At 40.6% G+C, this 26,021-nt stretch overlaps 1 protein-coding gene across 9 annotated transcripts in view; it reads left to right on the plus strand.

Moving 5' to 3' along the window:
• Positions 1–26,021, plus strand: part of RABGAP1 (RAB GTPase activating protein 1) — a 171,659-nt gene that overhangs the window by 141,752 nt on the left and 3,886 nt on the right. For 8 of the 9 annotated variants that reach the window (XM_055351856.2, XM_031014589.3, XM_019033938.4 and 5 more), the window contains 7 exons: positions 1,382–1,423; positions 1,771–1,899; positions 14,894–14,986; positions 15,411–15,521; positions 22,876–22,980; positions 23,853–23,936; positions 24,616–24,687. In XM_055351856.2, the coding sequence (XP_055207831.1) occupies positions 1,382–1,423; positions 1,771–1,899; positions 14,894–14,986; positions 15,411–15,521; positions 22,876–22,980; positions 23,853–23,936; positions 24,616–24,687 (636 nt within the window). Of the gene's footprint in view, positions 1–1,381; positions 1,424–1,770; positions 1,900–9,770; positions 9,821–10,353; positions 11,812–14,893; positions 14,987–15,410; positions 15,522–22,875; positions 22,981–23,852; positions 23,937–24,615; positions 24,688–26,021 lie in introns of those variants that run through there. The other variant, XM_063696767.1, reaches the window with a different exon arrangement.

Here is a 26,021-nt window from a genome sequence, read left to right on the forward strand (position 1 = left end):
GTTTTCAAAAGAGACTTCCTGGAAGTTCCATCCAGTATTTCCACTTTATGGTCAGAACTTAGTTACATGACCACACCTAGCTGCAAGGGAGACTTTTTAAAAAATAAGCTGAGCAGGAATTTGCTAAAAATTAGAGATTTATTACTAAAGAGAAAATAAAATATTAGAGTAAATAACAGTCTTTGCCATGACGTAATTTTGGATTTTGTGTGGTGTGTTTAAGAAAAACATAATTATAAAAATAATATATGTTTATAGAAAATATAAGTAAAAATAATTTAAACTACTACAAATCCCACTGTCTATAGGTTACCTCCTTTAACAGTTTGGTTAAAAGTAGTATCCTTTCAGCCTTTTTTGTGTGTTCATATATGTGTATGTATAATTACTATACAGAATAGTATGGTTTCCATATGGATGGAACACTGTATATATTATGGTTTTCCTATGTGTATATTTAAAAATATGATTGTTATTTATACTCTTTGGTATCCCCTTTTTAAATTTCATATACTTGAACATACACATCTGTACTATCCTTTTTAATTATGCTATATTCAAAACATACAAAAATTCATAAAGAATTTGTATCTACCACTCAGCTTGAAATATTCTAAGAAACAGAAGAAATAAATATTACCAAATATGCCATTTTTCTTAGTTGCTGCCAAGTATCCCATTATTTGGATGTGCTATACTTTATGTAACCAATTTCTAATCACAAACCTTTAAATTGTTTCTAGCTTTTTACTAGTATAAACAACCATCTGTTAAGTAGCTACTAAAGGCCAGGTGGCATGCTAAGTAATTTACATAAACTTTTCAGCTAATTATCTCAGAAAACCCATAGGAGAGTATTAGTTATGGAAACTGAGGCCCAGCAGCTTAAGCAGTTTAACTTGATCAACAGATGTTAGTGCTTCCTCTCCTTTGTTCTTGGCCCCAGGATTTGCAGAATGGAGGGAGCCATGAGCAGATTCAGTTCTGGAATATAGGGCTTATCGACAGAGTGGTTGCTGTGCATGGATTGGGACAGCACAAGATAAAGGAAAAGTTCCCCAGGAGTTATTTCCTGAGAGATCACAACTTTATGACTGATCTTTTGGTTTGGAAGCATGGAATGCTTTGGAAAAGCATTTCTTATTATTGAATATGAGAACAGGGCAAGAAAAGCTCTTCTCTCAGAAAAAGGGGAAACTGGGTCTTTAAGCAGCTTTTCAATGGCCCTTTAGTTTTTATTTTTCAAGGTAGTTCTGAGATAATTCATTTCCTTCCTTAAGTTTTCACAATTTCTTTAAAAATGTGGGGTATTCTGAGGACAAATAGCATAATAGTCGAGATATAAAAACTGACAGTGTTCTTTTTGTCTGTTCTCTTTCAGGGAATAAGTGTTATTTTTAATGTCGCCCTTGGATTATTAAAGGTACTCATTTATTTATTAGCTGAGTTATCTGTCATTCCCTGCTCTGCACTTGGAATACATTGGTTGTAGTCTCATTCTGAGCAGTCACTGTGCACTAGCATTACCCATGACAGTGGATGTATGCAGGTGGCTCTGACAAAAGCGAAGAAATATCTTCTGGGGATTATAAAAGTGCTGGAAATCTAGCATTACCCCTAACAGTGGATGTATGCAGGTGGCTCTGACAAAAGCTAAGAAGTATCTTCTGGGGATTGTAAAAGTGCTGAAAAGTGCTGAGAATATAAAAAACTTCTTGTGCATCCTTATAGCAACACATTTTTTCTATATGTGTTTGTATTTTCTTCAAGACTTCGAAAGATGACCTGCTGTTGACAGACTTTGAAGGTGCCTTGAAGTTCTTTAGGGTTCAGCTTCCTAAGAGATACCGCTCAGAAGAAAATGCAAAAAAACTAATGGAATTAGCCTGCAACATGAAGGTAAAATAATTTTGCATTAGTTAAGATTCTGTTTTTCACTTAGTGTCTCACTATTCCTGATCATTTATAATACATAATTATTTATGTATTATATTTATAACATTTATAATACATATTAATGTTAACATTTATAATATAAATAATATTAATGATGTTTTCTTCTGTATTATATAACTCTTAACCTTTTTTTCCCCGAAATACTTTCCATATATTATAATCCTATGAATGAAATCTCGTTGTCCCCCCCAACTGCCAAACTATAGGAAGAGTATTAATATCCCTGTTTTGAAGACAAATCAAAACAAAAAGAGGTTGTAGTTCCCTAGTCGTACACCTGGTTAGTGGCAGAATTCAGGTTTCAGGTTTCATGATTTCTTCTACTGTGCTGGTTTTTTGTTTTTGTTTTTGTTTTTTTCTTTTTTTTGAGACAAGGCTAGAGTGCAGTGGCACAATCATAGCTCATTGCAGCCTGGACCTCCCAGGCTCAAGCGGTCCTCTCACCTCAGCCTCCTGAGTAGCTGGGACTACAGGTATGTGCCACTACACCCAGCTAATTTTTAACTTTTTTTTTGTAGATTTGGGTTCTCACTATGTTGCCCAGGCTAGTCTCAAACTCCTAGGCTCAAGTGATCCTCCCACATTGGCCTCCTAAAGTGCTGGAATTACAGGAGTGAGCCACCACGCCTGGCCTTAACTTTCAACATTTGTTCTGGTCAGAAGTTCCCTAAAACGAAGCTAATAATACATGAAGAAAACTCAGTTTTATCACTTCAAGTGGCATTTGTGATTCGCACAATTTTTTTTAAAGTAAAAAGGTATAGGATCTTCTTGTGTTCATGTTATCATAGCATTGTATTGTATTGTATTGTAGTGTAGTGTAGTGTAGTGTAGTGTAGTGTAGTGTAGTGTAGTGTATTGTATTTATTTTCTGTGGGGCTTTTTTGAGACAGGGTCTCACTCTTGTTACCCAGGCTGGAGTGCAGTGGTGCAGTCACAGCTCACTGTAGCCTCAACCTCCCTGGGCTCACTTATTTAGGGCTCAGTTTCTGCTTTTGTAAAATAATATTTTACTTCTCATTCTGGTTATGTGTCAGACTGAGCTAACTCAGATTACCCTTCTTTTAACACATAGAGAGGCTAAATAAAATATACCCCAAGAAATGTTTAAATGCCTGGAAGAACCTGAAATAGAAATGCACAGGTATTTAAAACAAAGTAGCTCAACTAGTGTGTGTAAACTGATATAACACATCTCAGGGGAGTATGGAACTATGTGTAGCTATTAGGGGTTTAATGCTCACACAGACATAGTGGATATGATTTTGGGCCTTTAGGAGGCAGCTGAAAAGTGAGGCCTTTTCATAAAGTTAGGACCTCTGAATGGCTCCCCTATCTGTTAAAGGAGGAATACAAAAACTACCTATTAGCCTGAGAAACAGTAGAAATCATAATATAAAATGAATAGTGGATTAGAAAAAAAAGGAAATAGAACTTCTGGTAATTAAAATAATCATCAGAGTTTACATTCTATTTAAAATGTTACATACTTCATAGATATTACGGCTAACGGTTAATGATAGTTTACCATGTGCTTGGTACTATGGTTAAGTGCTTTTATATGTGGGGATTAGCGACGATATCGCATGTACAGTGTTTAACATAGTGCCTGGTAGTTAGTAAGGGTTCAAGAAATGATGGCTACAACTATAATTATTTCCTCCCTGATCGTTAAGTAGAGAACAAACATTTTACAGTAATATTTTCAAAGAGAATAGGTTTGCACAAAGCATAGATAGAACCAAGTGAGTTCTGAGATTCTTTGAGTCACTCTTCCCACCTCAGCCTGGTTCAGCACACAAGTGGATGCTGCCTCTTTTTTGTTCATGATTTCTTTGCCTCCAAAATCCCCTTTCTCAGTGTCCCCATCTCAATTAGGGGTACCTGGTTGCTCAGGCCAAAAACCTTGCCATCCTCTTGACTCCTCTCTTTCTCACACTCCACGTTCTATGCTTGTCGTCAGAATATATCCTGACTCTGATCACCGCCACCTTCATTATTAACATCCTAATCTAACCATCATCATCCTTTCCTGTTTCCACAGTGGCTCCCTCCCTGGCTTTTCTCTATCACATGTCTCCTTTGCTGAAAACTCACGTTTCCACCATCCAGAGGCATCCTGCATTCAATTTTGCTCCTTTTCTTTCCAAATGTTTTTTATGCATTCTTAAATAATTGAGTTCATATAGTCAGTATCATTTTTCTTCCTGTTTCATGCAATTACACGGATTTTCCTCACTGAGATATTGTGTGTAAATAATCAGTTGTAAATGGTTATATAATTCCTCTGCTTGAATTTGCCTCACTGTGCTACAGTTTATTTAACTGTGCCCCCTTGTTTGTTTTTTTTTTTAAATTTGTTTGCTTTTGTTGTTGTTTGTTGTTTGTTGTTGTTTTTTTTTGTTTTTTTTTTTGTTTTTTTTTTTTTGAGACAGGGTCTCGCTTTGTCACCCAGGCCGGAGTGCAGTGGCGCAATCTCAGCTCACTGAAACCTCCGCCTCCCGGGTTCAAGTAATTCTCCTGTTTCAACCTCCCAAGTAACTGAGATTACAGGTGCACCACCATGCCCAGCCACTTTTTTGTATTTTTAGTAGAGACAGCGTTTCGCCATGTTGGCCAGGCTGGTCTCAAATTCCTGACCTCAAGTGGTCCACCCGCCTCAGCCTCCCAGAGTGCTGGGATTACAGGTGTGAGCCACCACACCCGGCCCGCCACTCTTGTTTAAATTTTTATTGTTGTGATGTGAACGGTTTTATACATAAAGATTCATTGGATTTTAGAGTTTTTCCTTAAACTCTGATTCTTTCTCCTACTACGTTTCCCCCTTCTCCTTCCAATTCAGACACGCTGGCCTCCTTGCTGTTCTCAGACCTTTGCACTGGTCAGTCTCTCTGCATGTAATGTTCTCCTGAATGTCTGCATGGCTTCACTGTCCCCTCATCCAGTCTTCGGCTCATATATCCACAGCTTCTCAAATTGCAGTATCTAAAGTAGCAGCTCCCCCAACCTTTATGCCATTACGTCCTTACCCTATCTTATTTTTCCCTACTGGAATGGAGGCTGTGCAGCAGAAGAGACAATCTCTTTGGCTTACTGCTGAATCCACAGTACCAGGAACAGGATCTCGCTTATAAATACTGATTGAATAAGTGAATGAATAAATACACTGTTGAGTGTCTACCATGTGTTTTACAAAGAAGAGTTAACATGGATTTGGGCAAAGCTTAATAGTTTCCAGCCAGAAGTTTTACCTTTTGGATTCCCATTAGCTTGAAACACTTTAATAATATATGGATCCTTTATTTCCATATATGGAAAGGTGGGGAAAGTCCAGATAGGAGGTATCTAATGTCTTTTTTTTCTTGCCTATGCCTTCAATGAGTTAAGTCTGACAAGGCTGGCTTCAGTGTGTCTGCACAGCACATATATTTTGTGCTTAGATATATAATTCCTTCTAGACCTGGAGAACTTTGCATGTTTAGGGTACACTTTGGATGTTTCCCCCTATTTGCACATGATTTCAGGTGAGATAGTAGTTTTTCTTGAAATCGGCTCATAGCCTGAAAAGAGTACAGATTCACCAGAACATAAGAGAATGGGATTTTTCTGCCAGAAGGTGAGCAATGGTATGTACAGTTTAGTTAGTGATGATTGGTTGTCTTCTGGCAGCTATACTTAATACCAAAAAATTTTTTAAGAGAGATACACACAGTAGTTGAACCTGTTATTGGCAAAGTGGTAATTCAGTGGTAACTTGCCAGTTCAAAATTAGGAAGTCATTGGCAAGTGCATCCTGAGCCCTGCATTCTGTGGCTTGCGTGAGGTACGAGTACACATGATGATCTGTGGTTTGAGCCCATTAGACCTCGAAAGGGTGGTTCATGATATGTGGTTCCAAAAGCTTGTTTGGAAACAAGCTTTTGAACTTTTTCGTGTGGAATTTACAAAGGTAACTTTTGCTCTGCAACTCACTGAAATCCCTTTCCATTATTTTTTAAATGTTTGTAAATTGTGGCTTGGTTTACTCAGTTGTACAGTTGACCTTTGAACAACATGGTATGAACCGCATGGGTCCACTTATACGTGGATTTTTTTCAATAAAAGTTATACCAACTATGCCTCCTGTCTCCCCTTCTACCTCTGCCTCCTCCACTTCTGCCTCTGCTACCTTTGAGACAGAAAGACCAACCCCTCTTCCTCCTCCTCCTCAGCCTACGCATCATGATGACAACCAGGATGAAGACCTTTATGATGATCCACTTCCACTTAGTGAATAGTAAATATATTTTCTCTTCCTTACGATTTTCTTAATATTTTCTCTAGCTTGTTATATTGTAGGAATTCAGTACATAATACCTATAATGTACAAAATATGTATTAATTGACTTTATGTTTTCAGTATGGCTTCTGGTAAATAGTAAGCCATTAGTAAGTAAATTCTGGGGGAGTCAGAAGTTACACGTGGATTTTCAGGTGCGCAGGGCGTCAGTGCCCCTAACTCGTGTTGTTCAAGGGTTAACTGTACTTCCTGATAATCAAGGTGAGAATTGGAAATATTTTGCCTCACATGCCAGTCTAGGAAAAAGATAGCTACTTTTGTTGTCATTGTTGTGATATTTGGTCTTTTGAGAAGGGTCTTGCTCTGTCACCCTGGCTGGACTGTAGCGGCACAATCATGGCTCACTGCAGCCTCAACCTCCCAGACTCAAACGATCCTCCCATGTCAGCCTCTCAAGTAGCTGCGAGTACAGGCATGCGCCACCATTTCCTGGCTAATTTTTTTTTTTTATTTTGTGTAGAGACAAGGTCTCTTTGTGTTGCCCAGGCTGGTCTCGAACTCCTGGACTCAAGTGATCAACCCACCTCTCCCTCCCAAAGTGCTGGGATCACAGGTGTGCGCCACTGCACCGACCATTGTTGTGTTTTAATATTATGATATTGTTGTAATTTGTAGTATTGATATAGTTTTTAAAAGCATCTTATTTCTTCCTCACAATACCCTGTGAGATACAATAGGGCACATCAAGTGACTTACCCAAGTCATACCAGCTGTATAGTGACAGAGCACCCTAGTAGAACTGAGGCCTCTGACTCTTATGTTCCCAATGCTTTTCAACCCATTCCACTGTCTCTTACCATTGCGAAGGTTCAAGAATTAAATTTGGTGTGGCAGTATCTGAAATGGCCACAAGATGGGTGTGTTGCTCAAAAATGTCTATATTCTTCTCGGTGCCCTTGGAAATTTTTTTTTTCTTTATAAATCTTTGTCTGTCTCTGTCCTTACTTGCCTCTCTCTACTTTTGTTTTTTTCAGGCCTTTTACTTCTCCTATTCTCCCTCTTTCTCCTTAAAGTGAACTTATTATGGAACTGAAATGTTTTACTTATTTCTTGAGGAGTTTAGATCCCCTGCTCCTAATCTAAAATTTAACAGTGTACCTCAAAACTCATTTAGCTATCCATTGAACTTCTCCCCCTTTATGGGTCAGTGACCTGAGATAGAAAAATTGTTCCACTTCTGATAGAGGTTATCTAAAAGGAATTCCATTCTAAATAGATTATTCTAGAAGATCATTTATGGACCTGGGAGCCCCACAGCCCTTTCATACAACTGCACCTTGCATAGTCTTTAGAGGGGAATATTGAAAGGTCTTTTAGATTTTTGATTCAAGAAATATGCGAGGGAAGCTCTTTCTTCATGTCTGTATAGGCATTTTTGAGAACAAGTGAGACATATGAGGCTAGTTTAGAAGACCCAAGAATCATGCTCTAAGAGATGGCCCAGTGAGTTTCCTAGATCAGACCTGAAGACTTGGCCATTTTGCCATAGAATCCTGCTTGAGGTGAAATGGAATTGCTGAACCATTGCTTCATTTGAACGTGTCATTTTAAACACAACGTGAATGTGCCAGACTTCAAACTATTTGTAAGAAAAGATACTAGTACAAAAACCAAATAGCAGTGTCTCCAAATTAATATAATTCTTAACCATTTGCTATTTGGAGAAACAGAAAACTCTTCAGCATTTGCCCTTGGGGGATATTTTTATTCCAGAGCTTAAAAACAACACTAGTTTGAACTTCATTCTCTGTTCAAATTGTTTGTGTAGTTAGTATGTATCAGATTTAAGCTCTCTGAGGGCAGCGACTTCATCCGTCTTGTTTGTTGATGGATTCGCAGAATCATACACAGTGCTCTCATATAGTGAAATAATCCTCACAGTTACCATATGAGGGCCTTTTAGGGATGTGCATACTGAGACATAGAGAATTGATGTAAACTCTCAAAGGATATAAAGTTAGTAACTAATGGAGTTGGGATTAGATCCCAAGAGTTTCAGACTCTGAAGTCAATTCTTATGGGCATTCTGCTTTACTGTAAATGATGGATTGAATGAATGGGACAGGAGCCATTTGTGTGTTATCCCTTTTTAGTGATGTTAGTAATGTAATCTCAATCTCTGTGTCAGAGTTGAAACTTATTCTCTATACACTACACAAAGTTCAGCTTTCCTTATAACTAGACCAGACTGTAGTTTTATTTCTTTGCTTGTTCCTACCTTTTAGAATCAGATTTTATGAGGAAACTTCTGAATGGGTGCTCTCTCTGTAATGAACCCTAAATTTTGCCAGTTGTTGCAAGGGTAGCAGTGGGCACTGCCTTCTTTTAATAAGCTGGTCTCCCTTAGTCCTTATCTGTTTGGGTTCTCTGCTACTAATTTGCTTCTTCCATTTTAGAAAAACACTCTGGTGGTAGAACCAGAATACCTAATTGTACTTAGTGATCTTTGAAGGAGTTTGAGTATTAACTGTTTGAACAAATTAAATAAAAAGGCTCAGAAATTAAATAGAATGTTTATTTCCATTGGTGAAGAATGCAGACCTTCGAGACCCACAGACCTTGGCTTTTATCCTGGCTCCACCTCTGCTGTGTGACCCCAGGATAGGTTAACATCGCAGGGTTGTGACAGAATAAGATGATGCCTTTAAAGTGGCTGCTGCTTGCATCCCTCAAATACGAGTGTTCTTCTGGCCTGCCCTGTTTTGACCTTTGCCCAGGCATCCAGAGTACTTTCCTTAAGTCAGTTCAAGTCAACAAACGCTTGTAGATTTTCTTATGTGTTCAGCACTGAGCAGGCCACAGAGATAAATAAGAAACAGGAATCACCCCAAACTTGCATTCTTATGCTGGCATTGCCACTTAACACTGGGTCCTTAACTTTGGACAAGTCACCTATCTATGGTACGGGATGATGTGAGCCATCTGTGATATGATAAGTATCACCTGTGATATGATCTATGATAGAGTAAAATGAGGGAGACAATCCCTGCTCTACTCATCTCAATAAGTTGTTTTGAGAAGTAAATAAAATAGTAGATATGTAGGCATCTTGTTATCTTGAAAGTCCTGAGTAAATCTCAGGTTCTTTTTATCAGTAACTAAAAATCAGTCCCTGTCCTGAATTAAACAGGAAGATAGACTTGTGTCAGATTTCTTTATTTAGCTTTCTGATAGTCCTACCACATGAAGCAATGAAGACTTTGGAGTCAGGATCTCCTTAATGTACCAGACTCTTTCTTACCCCCCACTGTCTACCCACTCACCCAACAACATGCTTCTCTCTCGCCATGCAGAGCTACTAATGTTCAACCTCCCACTTCACTGGATTCCCTATGACTCCAGCTCAACAGAGATTCTGATTTTGGCAACACTTTTTTAAGCCAAACTTTGAAAGCAGCACCACTTCCAGTGGGTAGTCTGTTTCATGCTTTTCTGTGTTAAATTGACTTTGTTTAAAATGGCTCTTTGTTTGCAGCACATGTTCAGAGTTGTAGCTGTGTCTCTTGATTCAGGACGGGATGCCAGGTAATAACGACAAATAGTAGCTAAAATTTATTGAAAATACTTCACTGTGTGCTAGGAACTTTTCTGAGGACTTTATATGTATTTGATGTTTTTTGATCTTCATAACAGTAGTCTTCATAAGGACTGTTACGATTTTTACAGATGAGGAAATAGAGGCTTAAGATTAGGCAGCTTGCCCTTGGTCACACAGTAAGTCATTGGCAGAGCCAGGACTCCAGCCTTGGTCCGTTCCACCTGCACAGCCCAAGCTCTTAGTGGGCAGGTTGTACCACGTCGCGCCTGCCCAGGTGAGCAGCCACTCTCATTCTTTCTCCATGTGTGTTGCCCTTGCCGTCCCTGTCTGTTCTAGGGGCTGATCAGAGACCAGCTTCCCCAGGGCAAGTGGCATAGATTTTAAGAAAGCACATTATCTAGTTCCTGTGACAGATTAATGACAAGTGAGTGACCAAAGGAGAGATGTTTTGGACTGAATTTGTGCTTCTATCAAAATAACAAACTGGCATGTATCAAGTCTTCCTTCTCTCTAATTTAAGGTTTCTTAACCTGGGACAATGGACAGGCCTCAGGGGGCCCATGAGCCCTCTGAAATGGTATGTAGAATGTTTTGATTGTGAAGGGAGAGGGGAAGTTGGCTTCTGTGCATTCTTTATTGGAGAGGAACCATGGCTCTCAGGAGACTTTCAAAGTAGTGCTATTTCTAACGGTGTTAAGAACCCCTGTGCTAATACAGTGGGGTATAAGGTTGGTTTTACCAACAAACCCAATCTTATGCTAAGTATTTGTTAGGCTTCTTTTCCCCCCACAAAGTATATTTAAACAGAACAAGGATTGAATTTCAAATTTAATTTTCTTTGAGGGCAAAAATACCTCTGTGTGAAGCTGTGATTTCCAAAGCCTTCTGATAGGAATCAGTGAACAGCGGGTATGATTCAGAGCTCTGAGTCTAAATCCATAGCTTCCCTTGCTTCCCGAATTCAATTAAAAGTTAAAAGTAAGAGAAAAAGTGAGTCTTGGACTTCTAAGTCTCTGTTCATTAAGTGTTTTCATGCTTATTGTGTGAAACGCATTAGGAATTTCACAATGAATAGGACTTCCTGCCCTCATGGAGTTTGTACGTTGGCACCTATATATATCTTTGTATTGCTAATGCCACTGCACATAGTAGTGCTTAACTGTTGGTTAAATAAATGTCCCTACTGCATCGTTATTAAGGTAAAAAGGAAGGCTTTGGCTTTGATTTGTTTAACATCCTATTTTTATGAGTCCCAATTACTTTCCAAGCATTGAGCGCTGGAGATACAATAGTAAGCATAACAGATACGGCCTGTCTCCTGGTGGGAAGACAGACAATTAAGTAGAAACCTAAGTAATCGTGAGCTTGGATTGGTGCCATGGATGAATTGACTTGATGCTATGAGAATAGTTACATAACTGAAAGAACTGGCCTGACAGGACGAGAGTATGAGGGAAGGGTTTGCTAAAGAAGGGGTGTTGGAACTGCAATCCCAAAGGTGAATAGGAGTGAGCCAGGTATGAGGTTGTCCAGGCAGAAGGAACATGCTTGCATTGCATGTCCACTTTGGTTGCCATTTCCATTCAGAAGAAAAGTCAATGCAAGGAAAAGAGAGTCCTTCCTTTCTCAGTAATTCAGCAAGCATTTCTGGGTACTTGCTATACATGAACAGGGGACAACAATGAGTGAGAGACAGTTCTGGCCTGGAGAAGACATTCATAATGGCATAGGCAGGCTGGGGAGGTGCTGGCCTCTCCCAGATATGGCCTCAAAAGGAGGCTTAAAATGCCCCTGCTGCTGCTGGCACCTTCTGGTTCCCCATTCGGGTTTCAGGCATCAGTCTTTATCTTGGAATTGGTGCCTCAGAGGCAGCCTAAACTAGTTGGGTTTGGTATGCAGCCACCCATGCTGCAAAAGTCAGCATCAGCCGTGAACCCATGAGAAGCTATGGTGTTTTTATTGATTTTGTTTTTGTGGGAGTGTTTAAGGGAGAGAGGGAGGGTGGGAGGGAGAAAGAGAGAGACTGAGAAGAGGTGAGGGTGAAGACTGGGAAAAGACTGAGCTGGTGAAGAAGTCAGGACTCTGGACCAGCAAAGTCTGTGAAGACAGCAGAGCTTTGTGTACACCCATTCCTGAGAGGTGACCCCTGAGGACTGATTGGGAAGTAAATGAAGACCATCAGCTAGAGAAACAAGCAGAGCTCTTAGAGAAACCCTGTATAATTATGAAAATGATACTTAAACAGCATTCTGTTTTTCCTAATTATAAAAATAATTCATACTCAATGCAGAATACTTGGAAGACATGGGAAAAATGAAAAGAAACACCCATATCCTATCATGAAAATGTAAGAAGCAAATGAGATGTTGGTCCGTGTAAAAGTTCTATTATTTACCAGGTACTTATCACACACCAACTCTTGTTATATATGATACTGAGGGAGAATCAACCCTATTACTGTGAGGGTGAGGCAGCTATAATAAGGGTTAATGAAATATAGAAGACATTGTTTTGTAATTAGCCTATTAAAACATATATCTATGGGGAAAAATGTTAATTCTTCCTTACCCCAGCAAAAGAATGAAAAGTTGAAGAAACTTGAAGATTTGTGAAAATGTTTTACAGGATTTGGTGTCAATTCGTTTTTTTTTTTAATAAAGTGCCATGGGAGCCTCATAACCACTGCCCTTCCTCTCATTTATTCAGAATGCGAAAGCACTGGGATGAAGTGTTTGCTGTTCGCAGCCGCATTTATTTTCTGTTCCACTACTCTTGATCTGTTAGGATTGTCTATACACTTACTGATTGCATAGACATTTTACTTAGGTGCTTTCTTTGTGAGTCACTTAGGTACACAATAAAAGTTTACCCTAGCATTGGCCCTAAACTGCAGAAGATCTCAGCGTAAAGATGTCCTGCTCCAGTTTGTGGCCTCACCCCAGGTGTTGAGTGAGCATCTTTCTGTAGAGGTCAGCTGGAGCAGAATGCTGTCTTCCTGGCTGTCTAACCTTGGGCAGCAGCCAGACTCCAGGAATAGAGCTGTGACTGAGGCAGACCTGCAAACAGCCTGACTAGGGGAGGTGTCCACAGTCAATGGGAGAGGAACACACTCTCCCACTGAGAGCATCTGGAGACACTGACACCAACATGCAGCAAATGTGGGCCTATCCTGTTCCCTTTCTAGGTCTTATTTCTTCATCTGTAAAATAAGAAAGTTAGAGTGGAGTAGATCTGAGAGTCCTAGTTACCTGGACCTGGGGACTAACAGGCAGATTTTCATGTCAGCACTTTAGTGCTGATTACTGAAGTTTCAGGAAGGGATTACCATTAGTTAGTTTCATATTCTTTTTTTTTTTTTAATTATTTAGATGGGGTCTCTCTCTTGTCACCCAGATTGGGACACAGTGGTGCAGTCTTGGCTTGGCTCACTCCATTCTCAACCTCCTTGGCTCAAGGGATCCTCCCACCTCAGCCTCCAGAGTAGCTGGGACTACAGGCACATGCCACCATACCTGGCCAATTTTTATATTTTTTTGTAGAGACAGTCTTGCTGTGTTGCCCAGGCTGGTTTCAAACTCCTGGCCTCAAGTGATCCTTCTGCCTTGGCCTCCCAAAGTGCTGAGATTACAGGTGTGAGCCACTGCACCCAGCCATAATCAGTCTTTAAATTGCACACATCTGTTTTTTTTTTTATCACTTTTCTATTATATCTCATAACTTTTGAACATGTAATTTAAAACAATGCCAATGCCATAGGGAATGGCTAGCTGTTCAGAGGAAGGAAAGATAGTCACCCAGCCTGGGCAACATAGCAAAACTCCATCCCTACAAAAAATAAAAATCAGCCAGGTGTGGTGTCGTGTGCCTGTAGTCCCAGCTCCTTGGGAGGCTGGGGCAGGAGGATCAACTTGCCACAGGATGTCAAGGCTGCAGTGAGCTGAGATCACACTACTGCACTCCAGCTTGGGTGACAGAGACCCTGTCTCAAAGAGGAAAAAAAAGGCAGTTGCATCTTGAAGGTATGTTGCCCTTGGTTATAGTTTAGCTTGAAGAGGGAGACAGAGCCAACCAGTAAAGAGGGGGAAAGCCTGTTACCTAGAAGGAAAGCCAAGAGAATAAAGGGAGAAAAGATTTTCTAGAAGAAAGCAGAGAAGATTGGTCATGTTAAAGCATGAAAGTCAGGGAGTTTTGAAGTTTAGTTGGGGAGATGTAAGACCACTAGACAGAGGAAAAAGACACCACTGGTGACCTTCAAGAGGGTTCTTTCATAGAGTAGTCAGAGCAGAGGCCTGACTTACATTAAGGAGGGGCAGGTCTTGAAGCAACGGAGGTGAAGATATAGGCCTGTGGTTTGCAATGGTGGGTAAGAAAAGGCTTGAGAGAAAGAGAACAATAATCTGATGGGGTGAGAGGGCATCTAAGCAGAGTAGTCAGCAGAGCTGTGTTTTTAAGGGTAGAGGTAACTGTCTATTTGAAAGCAGCACAGAAGGAGGTAGGAGAGAGGAAAGGGAGGGGATAGAGAGGTGCTAGGATAGGGAGGACTTTGGATGGAGTCCAACTGCCAGGGCTCAAATCCCAGATCTCCCAGTCCCTTATTGTGTGACTTTGGTCAAGTTACATAACCAATCTCCTTATACCTCAGTTAACTTGCCTATAAGATGAGGATGAGAATAGCACACCTCGTAGAGGTGCTGTGAGATCACAGATTTAAAGGATTTAGCAGCAGCACTGGTATATGCTAAATAAAATGGTGGCATTATTATTATTAGGGACAAATAGGACCCAGAACTTGTAGGAGGAGCCGTCTGTAGGGTGTTCATTCTAATACTGTCAGTTAAAGCCTTAGGACCCAAACATCTCCAACAGAACTCTAAATGCATTGAGAATTTGGGGTCCTGGGTTTATACCCTACTCTGATGATTTCCCTCCAAAAAAATAGGAAATACCACATCCATAATGACTGAGATTGCCCAGGCCACCAGAAGTCTTGGTCTTCAGTGCAGGCACTGAAGCACCCACTACTTTCTAATACTTAATTTACCCTATGATTTATCCTACAGATTAGTCAGAAGAAGTTGAAAAAATATGAGAAAGAATATCACACCATGAGGGAACAGCAGGCCCAGCAAGAAGACCCCATCGAGCGATTTGAGGTTTGTTTGCTTATGGCCTACGTGTGAGGAGCTCCCAGGCTTTCATTTCATATGATTGCGCCTGTAACTAGCTTTATTGAGTCCTTTTTAAAATTCAATTCCTCTGTAGGTTCAGGTTTGAGTTTGCAAATTAGCAAGCAAGATCTGTTTTTGCTTCAAACCAGCTGCCTGGTTTGTTACAGTTCAGTGGCTTTTTGTCACAGTTAACAAATAGTAGGTGCTTGACAAAGTCACTTGAATCAGTTAAGTATTTCTTTATGGAGCTAGAAAATAAGAAATTGTTGATTTGGAAACACATCAGGTCCAGCCATTTCTCTTATTGTTTCCATAGGACTTAGAAATTTATTTTGAGGTTTAGCCCTGAGAAATTTCCATTTCCATCTGATTTTTATGTGTCTGTAACTGGTTTCTTTCTACCCTTCAGCGGGAGAATAGGCGTCTACAAGAAGCTAACATGAGGTTGGAACAGGAAAACGATGACTTAGCCCATGAGCTGGTGACCAGCAAGATTGCACTACGGAAGGACCTGGATAACGTAAGTCCAACGGGTCTGAAGGGAAAGATCTCACTGAGACACTTGACTTTTCCCCTCAAGAGAAATCCTGGAATTTTAGTGATTGTTATTCTAGCCACCTGTAAAGTTTCCCGCTTGTGATACAACTTGCTTGTCAGTGTCACTTCCCTCCTTTCCTTCAGGAATTATCTCTTGTCTCACAAAGCCCTCCTTACCACATTCTTTTCTCATTGTGCACATAATCCTTGAGCTTCTTTCCCAAACATCATTTCATTAAGAGACCTTGTGGTTAATTCTTACATTACTATAATTGGCAGGAGCATTTAATCATTATAATTACCTTAACCTCCCCCTCAGACAAGAAGAGATTTTGTTATCCTACATATTTGGTGCCTGTTGAAAAAGCATTGCCAGTTGGAATGCAGCTCAGTACCTCAGCAACTTGCAGTTTCATCAGGAGTTTCTGTTGACAGATGTTTCATTTTTCTTTGCTTCTCCTAATCTTAACAATTTTGGAATGATGTCTTTCCTGGCAGAAACCCTTTTCTATTTTCTGTACTACAAACTAACCTTAGAAGAAATGGTATAACCTGTCGATCATGGTTTAGGTCAGAAGTTGGCAAACATTTTCTGTAAAGGGATGGATAATAAGTGTTCGAGGCTTATGGCCCTGCAGTCTTCATTGCTACTACTTAGCAAAAGCAGACATAGATGATATGCAAATGAATGAGCATGGCTACGTTCCAGTTAAAAGCTTTATTTACAAAAACAAGTGACAGGCTGGATTTGGTCCTTGGACTGTAGTTTGCCAACCCTTTAGGTTTCCCTGCTAGGCTCCTAGGATTACCTTTCTGCTCATTGGTTTCCTAAAGTTCCAGGGATGGGCTCAGGCTGTTGAGGATTTTTACGGGGGTCTTACATTATATGCACTGAAATAGGGTCCATGAATTTCAGGATGTCCTTGACATCCACCAGAAGCTTACAAAAATTTTGTGTACTCATGCATTTCCTTGAAAGGCTATGCTTTCATTTAGTTCTTCTAGGTAGAAAGACTATGGTTTCATCAGATTCTCAAAGTGGTTAACAGGTGAGACAGAGACCACAGTATCTACCCGTTCAGAAAATGTAGGATGGACCTGGATTCTAATGCCAGCTACTCTGCTTTCAGCTCACCTTGGACACCTTGTAAAATGAGGGGTGGTAAAATAATAGCTATGTCACAGGGTATAGAGAGAATTACATAATTAGATGTATATGAAAGCATCATTTTAAAAAAATGGCACAGGCATTGTTAGCTCCCTCTGCTTGTCTGCTTGTCATCTACAAATAACTGAATTTAACAGGGAAGGCTCCTCTTTGCAGTTTTTGCAGGGAGAATGTTTCAAGGTCATTAGCCCTCAATGACCAGAACCTGAGGTGTTTTGATGGCTTTTTGGCTTACCACAGTCTGCTCATCAGGGTTGAGTTTCCTCCTTACGGTGCAAATTCCCAGCATATCCTCTGTTACTCTTTGTAGAAACACTATATGGGTCATTCTCTCCCTGTTCGGGTATTTCTGCCTAGTGAGTGGAGGGAGGCAGGTGTACAAGGAGCAGGGACTGCTGAAGCAGGGCCAGAGGTGTGCGCCTAACACAGCCCTCATAACAGCCGTGGGTCATGCAGAAAGGAGGAAAAAAAGGAAAAGAAAAAAAAATATGGGTCTTGAACAGGAGCCTTTGTGTCCTACAATGAAATTAAGAGGCATCTTAGGCTAAAATTCCAGGTGGATTTTTAGTTTGAGCTGTTGCATTTTCCAGTCTAACAGGCCCAGTATTAACAGTGACACCCACTAGTGAGTCGTAGACTACTTATGTTCTTAAAACCTGCCCCTAAACAGTATAAACCCTTTTTCAAGTCATCTTATCCTGACACAGTAGTGAGAGAACCAGGTTTCATTCCTGATATTAGGAGTGCAAAATAATAAGAATTATAATATGAGCTCCCATTTACTGGTGATTTGTGGTGCTAGGCACTATGATAAGCATTTTACTAAACTTTGATCTCTCTTACCCTTACCTCAGCCTTGAGAGAACAGTAATGTAAGTTCCATTTATGGATGAGGATTTTTTTTTTTTAACAGCTATAAAACTTGAGATTCAGTTGAAGGTACCCAGGAAGAAGCAGAGCCAGGCCCATGGAACTGGAATGCCCAGGCTTTTTTTTTTTTTTTTTACAGTGCCAGCCTGTTTCCACAGTAAATATGGGACAAGGAGCTATGAATCAATGTCATAACCATATCAAAAACATGAGGACCAGGGATTGTGACGTAAGAGCTAACATTTCTTGAGCACTTACCAAGTGCTAGGCACTGTTCTAAGTGCTTTCTATATATTATCAAATCCTCAGAGTAGCCCGTGTTGTAGAAGGGATATAATTATGATCCCCATTTTACTGATGAGGAAACTGAAGCAAAAAGAGGTTAAATATCCCACACAGATCACCCAGCTAGTGGCCAAGCCCTCAAATTGAAGGCCTGACACCAGAGCTCACCCTCCTAAGCAGGCGGCGGGGCTCAGGAGCGTCACACCAGGGCCCATCCTGCAGTCATCTAAAATGCTGCAGACACACCTTTCCCACACTCACTTTCCCTTCCCAAGTTAGACTTCTCTCTGTAGTTTCTTCTGAATCATCACTGAAAATCAGCTAGATTCTTCCTCACTGAAGGGAGGAGTGTGGGGCCCTTTCATTATTTTTTTACTTTAGGGACTTAGGTTTTTGAAAGAACGTCATTCTTTTGAGCTCTTTCCTTCCTGCATCTCAGAGAAAAGCTCTGGTGTGAGGCTTTAAAATTTCCAGAGCCCTCTTGTATTTTCGGTTGATTATACATCACTTTTGTTATTCATCACCTGTCACTTTTGCTGTTCTTCACACAGCAGCTGTGGAGAAATTCCATGCCAGCCACTTAATTCCTAGGTGACCCCAATCAAGCTTTCTGTATGAAATGGGAGTAATGACTAGACCTGACACTGGTGCTAAAAGGATGAGGGGAAGCTATGGAAGGTCCCTGCAGAGCTGATAGGACCATGTCCGATTCCCCTCTAGCAGGGTCACTCCTCTGTGTTGAGACAGACGTGAGAGTGAAGGAAACTTGCTGGTGAGCCCACCTGCTGTCCAGCAGGATGTGAACTCTGCCTCGGCTCCTTATTAGTTCTGTGACATTTTGCAGATTGCTGAACTTGCCCCATTGAGTTAGCTTGGCCCCTTTATTAAAAATCAATTGACCCTAAATTGGCGGGTTCACTTCTTGATTCTGTCTGCTCCGTCTATTTCTGTGTCTATCCTTAAGCCAATACCACACTGTCTTGCTTACTGTAGCTTTATAATAAATCTTAAAATCAGTTCATGTGAGTCCTCTGACTTTGTTGTTCTTTGCATTTCTGTATCAGTGTTAGAATCAGCTTATGAATATCTAGAAATAAAAGCCTCTGGCTTTTGAGTGAGGTTCATGGAATCTGTAGATCAATTTGGGGAGAATTGACATCTGAACAACAGTTGAAGCATTCAATCCAGAACATGTTAAAATTTTCCTTTATTAAGATCTTTTTCAGTTTCTCTCAGTAGCAATGTTTTTTATGTTCAATTTACAAGACGTGCATGTTTTAATCTATTTTTGTAAAGTGGTATTGTTTTTTAAATTTCATTTTCCAGTTGTGTATTGCTAGTCTCTAGAGATGCAGTTGGTTTTTGTGTTGTGACCTTGTATCCTGTGACCTTGTAAAAACTCATTTGTTAGTCTGGCAGCTTTTTAAATATATTTTTTGGGATTTTCCACATATACAATCATATCTCTGAATACAGTTTTTCTTCCTTTCATATTTATCTGCCTCTCTTTTTCTTGTCTCACTGCACTGACTAGCATCTTCAGAACGATGCTGAATGGTTAGAGTGGACATCATTGCCTGGTTCTGGACATTAGCTGTAGGTTTTTCGTAGAGTAGGTTGAGGAAATAAATTCTCCTCTGTTCCTGTTTGCTGAGTTTTTGTCATGAATGGGTGTTGAATTTTGTCAAATGCTTTTCCTGTGTCTGTTGAGATAATCATTTGGTACTTCTCCTTAATTCTGTTAATACAGTGAAATAAATTCACTTTTCAATGTAAACCAACCTTGCATTCCTAGGATAAACTCCAGTTGGGGTTTCTATTTTTTATTAAAGATTTTAATTCTTATTAAATATTTATATGTTCATAAGGAATATTTGTCTGGAGTTTTATTTAATGTTTTTGTCTGGTTTTGTCATTAGGGAATGCTGGCCTCATAAAATGAAGTGAGAAGTGTTCCCTCTTGTTTTCTTGAGGACTTTGTATATGATTGTTCTTTGATTAAATCTTTAGTTCCCTAGTGAAGTCATGCAGACCTGAAATTTTCTTTGCAGGAAATTAATTGTGAATTCTTTTTCTTTTCTAGATATGGAGCTATGCAAATTTTCTAATTTTTCGTGTGTCTGTTGTTATAATTTGTGCTTTCAAGTAATATATCCATTTCATCTTAAGTATGTTGATATAAGGTTGTTTGTATTCTTTTAATATTTATAAGATATGTAGAGATGTTTCATTTTCATTCCTGATGTACGTCATTTCTTTTTCCCATTTTTCCATAACCAACTTAGCTAGAAGTTTATCAGTTGTGTTGATCTTTTCAAAAGCCAGCTTTAGCCTGGGCAACATGGCAAAAATTAGCTGGCTGTGGTGTCACATGCCTATATTCCCAGCTACATAGGAGGCTTAGGTGAGAGGATCACTTGAACCCGGGAGGCAGGGGCTGCAGTGAACCGAGATCATGCCACTGCACTCCAGCCTGGGTGACAGAGTGAAACCTTGTCTCAGAAGAAAAGAAAAAAAAGAAAAGCCAGCTTTTGGTTTTATTGAGTTTTCTCTGTTGTCTTGTTTCATTGATTTCTGCTTTTACTTTCTTTGGGTTTCATTTGCTCTTTTTCTGGCTTCTTAAAGAGGAAGTTTGAATAACTCTGGACCTTTCTTCTTTTCTAAAATAAGCATTTAAAGTTATTAATCTCAGCCAGGCACAATGGCTCATGCCTGTAATCCCAGCACTTTGGAGGCCAAAGCAGGAAGATTGCTTGAGCCCAAGAGTTCAAGACCAGCCTGGGCAATATAGCAAGAATTTGTCTCTACAAAAAATTTTTGAAAAATAGCTGAGCATAGTGACACATGCCTGTAGTCCCAGCTGCTTGGGAGGCTGAGATGGGAGTATTGTTTGAGTGCAGGAGTTCAAGGTTACGGTGAGCTATGATCGTACCACTGCATTTTAGCCTGGGCAACAGAATGTGACCCTGTGTCTTTGAAGAAAAAGAAAAAATCAGAAATCTCCATGTAAGCACTATTTTCAGCTGCATTCCACATACTCTGATATGTTGTGCTTTTATTTTCATTCAGTTCTTGTGATTTATTCTTTCACTTATATAAGTTTATTAGTAGTATGTAATTTAATTTCCAACTATTGTTTTTCCCAGAAACTTTTCTGTTATTTTTCATTTATTTCTGTTGTGATCAGAGATTATATCCTGCCTGATTTTAATCCTTTTAGAATATACCATTACTTATTTTATGGCTTATCATATAATCTATTTGGGTGAATGTACCACATACACTTGGAAAGTATGTATGTTCTGTTGTGAGTGGAGTGTACTGTGTCAATTAGGCCAAATTGGTTGATAGTGCTCAAGTCTTATGTAGAACAACTTGATTTTCTCTGCTTGTTCTGTCGCTTCCTGAGAGAGCACAGTAGAAGGTTCTGTGACTCTAATTGTGCATTTTTCTTTTTCTCCTTTTAGTTGTGTAGGGATTTGTTTCATGTAATTTGAATTTCTGCATACATTTTGCATTGTTACACCTTCAAAGGGTATTACCAAGGACAAAGAGGGACATTTCATAATGATAAAAGAGTCACTCTTTTACCGAAGTAAACAGATGGAAAAAGATGTACATACCACACAATACCATGAAAACTGGACTGGCTATAGAAATGTCAGATAAAGTAGATTTCAGGACAAAGGGTGTTACCGAGGACAAAGGGTATTACCAAGGACAAAGAGGGACATTTCCTAATGATAAAAGAGTCACGCAATTTAATTGCGTGCATTTGCAGTTTGCCAGTAATTAATGGCCTTTTGAATCTGCGTATCATGCCATTCTCAGTTCCCCCTTTTTTTTCTCTCTCTTTTGAGACTGAGTCTCACACTGTTGCCCAGGCTGGAGTGCAATGGTGCGATCTCGGCTCACTGCAACCTCAGCCTCCTGGGTTCAAGCTATTTTGCTGCCCTAGCCTCCCAAGTATCTGGGATTACAGGCGCCTGCCACCACGCCTGGCTAATTTTTTGTATATTTTTAGTAGGAACAGGGTTTCACTATGTTGGCCAGGCTGTTCTCAAATTCCTCACCTTGTGATCTGCCCACCTTGGCCTCCCAAAGTGCTGGGATTACAGGCGTGAGGCACCGCACCTGGCCCAGTTCCCCATTTAAGGACCCAGCTCTCTGGAACCTGTTTCTTCCAAAGAAGATACAGGAAAGGAAATAGAGTATAGTGGAAAACTCAGTGGCCCAGTTACACTACTTTAGGTGATGTCAGAATTTCAGGGAAATCCTATCCATATCAGGAGCCCAGCAGAGACCCTCTGTATTTAGTCCTTGAGTCTTCTCTAATATGGTATAATCAGTCCTTCTTCAGTTATCCTTGGAGTGACCAGCACCAGGAACTCGTATGTCAGGCAGAAGTATATCATTTTCACTAGAACTCACAGATACGCCCACTAGACCTTTTGCATGCTTTAGAAAAAGACTGGAGTGGAGAGTGGCCATTAAAGATAAGAAAAAGTGCCAGGAAAGGGGCAGCCTCCTTTATCAGGTAATAACAAGAGAAAAATGCCAGACAGGTTGGATGAAGCAGAGGAAACACAGCTTGGAGGAAGAAAACCAGTTTATTAATAATAATAATGATGGCTACCTTTTATTGGTGTTTACTGTATTCCAGGCACTGTGCTGAATGCTTTTCTTGCCTTATCCCTCAGATGAAGAGCCGGAAGCTTAGAGAGGTTCTCAATGACTTGTCCAAGTGGCACATGGTCAGTGAACAATGGGCGATGAGTCCAGGCTGTCTGATGCCAAAGGCTAAGCTCCTAAGTACTGCCCTGCACTACCTCTGAGCAAGAGACTGGGACAGGCACTTTTGCATGAGTGTATTCTCATTGTGACCCTGGGGATATAATTTCCCCTCTCTGAATCAGAGTTTCCCCATCATCTTAAAATGGGATTATGCTAAGTAATGGAAATCCTTTGCAGTTCCCAATTCTTGTTTTGTGACAGCATATCTTAAATGTTTCAGGCTGAGGAAAAGGCAGATGCTCTGAATAAGGAGCTGCTGATGACCAAACAGAAGTTGATTGATGCAGAAGAAGAGAAAAGACGGCTGGAAGAAGAGTCTGCTCAGGTAAGGGAGCTCTCCCACATTCCTCTGTCTTGCAAATGCTTGAGAACTGGGAGTTCAGCTGGTGGCTTCCTGTTGGCACTAGAAAACCTAGAGACATCTGGCTTCAGTTTCTTTCCAAAGACCTTTTTTTTTTTCCCCCTACTGTGTAAAGTCCAATGGTTCCTAATTAAAGTCTAGGAGGAGACAGTGGGTTGAAGCCCATCCTTTGTTGGGGCAGGAGAATTTCTGTGTATAGGCATCTGAGCATAACAAAGAAGAGGGGGTAGAATTTCTGCAGAAGGAAAGCACACATCATATAATGCCTGGCTGTTTCCCTACTTGTCCTCTGCTGTCTCCCTCATAGAGCAAGCTTGGGAAGTCTTGTTCTGAGCCAGTGCTCCGTAGTCATTGGAGACACAGACCTGCAGGCATGGGAAGAGCTCTGGGTGCTGTGCGCCCGGGAACAGTCCCCTCCCCTGTCGCACCACGGTCGTCCAGGAGGCAGGACTGGCTGGGGTGAGAGACTGCAAAGCCCTTTCTACAGAAGCCATGAGATGCTGAAAACCCGCAGTCCTCTTATGAGCTCTTTGGTTTGTGTCTGGTCTGTCAGTGAAGGTCCACAGGTTGGCTTGTACTGGCAGGGAAGACCTTCAGCAGAAGCCTCAATCTGAAATGGGGTCTGACGTTTTTGGAAGTTTTAACTGTTCTCTCCCTCTCCTGCATCAGGAACAGGGGATTAGTGCTGCCAAGATTGAAGGAAGAAAGTAGCTGAATTAGAGGACTTCCAGGGTTTGGTTCAGCAGTTTTTGGGAAGCCTAGCACTAAGCGGTTGGTGGCAGAACTTACTTTATTTTTCTGTTAACATAGTCCCTTTTGTTTTTTTATGTGTGCAGTTAAAAGAAATGTGCCGTCGGGAACTCGACAAGGCAGAATCTGAGATTAAAAAAAACAGTTCTATCATTGGTGACTATAAGCAGGTAGGTTCTAGTACCCTGGGATTGGGCTGTGTAATCTGGGAGCCCCTAGTCTGGATAAAATGTATACCCGCCCCCCACCCCCAAACCCAAATGCAAGCACCCTGGTTTCAGATCCTGGCTCTGCCCCTGCACTGACAAGTGGCTTCACTTATTCTCAGTTGTAAAAGAAGGAAAATCATCCCTGCCTAGGAAGGTTGTTACGAGGATTTAAAGAGACCATGTTTGTAGAGTGCCTGGCAGTGCCCAGCACATAGTAGGTACTTAAAACCACAGTATGTTTTGGTATGTATTTCAGATTCAGAATTACGAACTTTTGTTTACGTGTAGTTTTAAACCGGTTATTTCCCTGACTGGTTGAGTTTTAAGAACATAACGGAATGGTCTTGTTCCCTCCTACACTAGGATCTCTTGCTGGCTCATGAGTCTGGCAGGTGTTCAGAAACCATTGGCCATTGAGTGTGGTGCTGCTTGTTTTCTGCAAGTCCTAGGCCGGTGAACGCAGAGGCGGCATAGCTAGAAGAACCCCTGCTTATCCATCGACTTCATATCCCCTCCTGAGCGGTAGCAGGCTATTTGCTACTATGTTAATTCCAATTTTTATATTCCAGCTTCCACTACGGAATTTATGCAGATGATTACAATTGCTCAAGAGATTGTTGTTTTATATTTGTTTCTTTAGATTTGTTCTCAGTTGAGTGAAAGATTGGAGAAGCAGCAGACAGCCAATAAGGTGGAAATTGAGAAAATTCGGGTAAGACTTCTCTTTACCTAAAAGATTTTATACCACCTACTTCATTTTATGGCTGTATAAACAGGTTTTGGGAGGAGGCAGTTGATTTCAAAAGTGAGAGAATCTAAGCAATAAGGCACCTGTCACAGGTCCTGGCTCAGTAGTTGACAACTAACACTACACCTGTTTTCTCTGGAAGGGTATACAGATGAAATCAAACAAGCTCTGGCTTTAGATCTCAAAGTGCAAGTGCCCCACAATTTCCAAATGTCTGTAAGGCAGTCGATGTCAGCAGTGTGATGCTGAGGAGAAGGAGTCATGCAAGTGATAGGTCTTGCTTGAGGTGATGGGAGTGCAGAGGTCAGAATCATGTGCTGTGGCTTGTCACTTTCCAGTGTTATTCTGAGTTCATGCCTTCTGCTGTAACACATCCAAGTACAATGAGGACCTTAGTTTATTTTTATTTTTTTTATTTTTAGAGACAGGGTCTCACTATGTTGCCCAGGCTGGCCTTGAAATCCTGGGCTCAAGCGAAATCCCTACCTCAGCCTGAGCTGCTGGACTCCAGGTGGGCACCATTGTGCCCAGTTTAGAACTTTAATTGTTTAATGTTTTGTTGGCAGCTTAGGAGTTTTTATAACATGGTGCTTTCTTTCTTTAAGCTCTACCTGTATTACAGAACTTGTCAGATTTTACTAAGATAAGCAATGTACTGAAAAGTGCCTCACCAACATATTTACAGCTCAGAAGACAGGAACTTGGGAAAGTTCTGTGCTCATGGCCATGTTTGCGCAAAGCAACATTACCTAGAGCAGGATGACACTGGCCTTCGTCATAATTAATGTTTAACCAGATGTATGTGTGTGTGTGTATGTGTGTTTGAGACAGAGTCTTGCTCTGTCATCCAGGCTAGAGTGCATTGGCGCCATCTCGGCTCACTGCAACCTCCGCCTCCCAGGTTCAAGCTATTCTCCTTCCTCACCTCCCAGCTAGCTGGGATTACAGGCTTGTGCCACCGCGCCAGCTAATTTTTCGATTTTTAGTAGAGATAGGGTTTCACCATCTTGGCCAGGCTGGTCTCGAACTCCTGACCTTGTGATCCACCCGCCTTGGCCTCCCAAAGTGCTGGGATTACAGCTGTGAGCCACTGCGCCTGGCCAACCAGATCTGGTTTTTAAACAGAACTTATTTTCTGATTCTAAAACTTTAATATTCTTGCAGAAAATTTGGAAAAGAAGAGTAAATAAGGGAAAAAAGCCCTTATGATCCACTTTCCACATATAACATCTTTATTAATACTGTGGTGTGTATTCTTTCAGTCTTTGTTCAGTGTTTAACATCTAAAATTTCATTCA

Source organism: Gorilla gorilla, chromosome 13, assembly GCF_029281585.2.
Source record: "Gorilla gorilla gorilla isolate KB3781 chromosome 13, NHGRI_mGorGor1-v2.1_pri, whole genome shotgun sequence".
Lineage (NCBI taxonomy): Eukaryota > Metazoa > Chordata > Mammalia > Primates > Hominidae > Gorilla > Gorilla gorilla.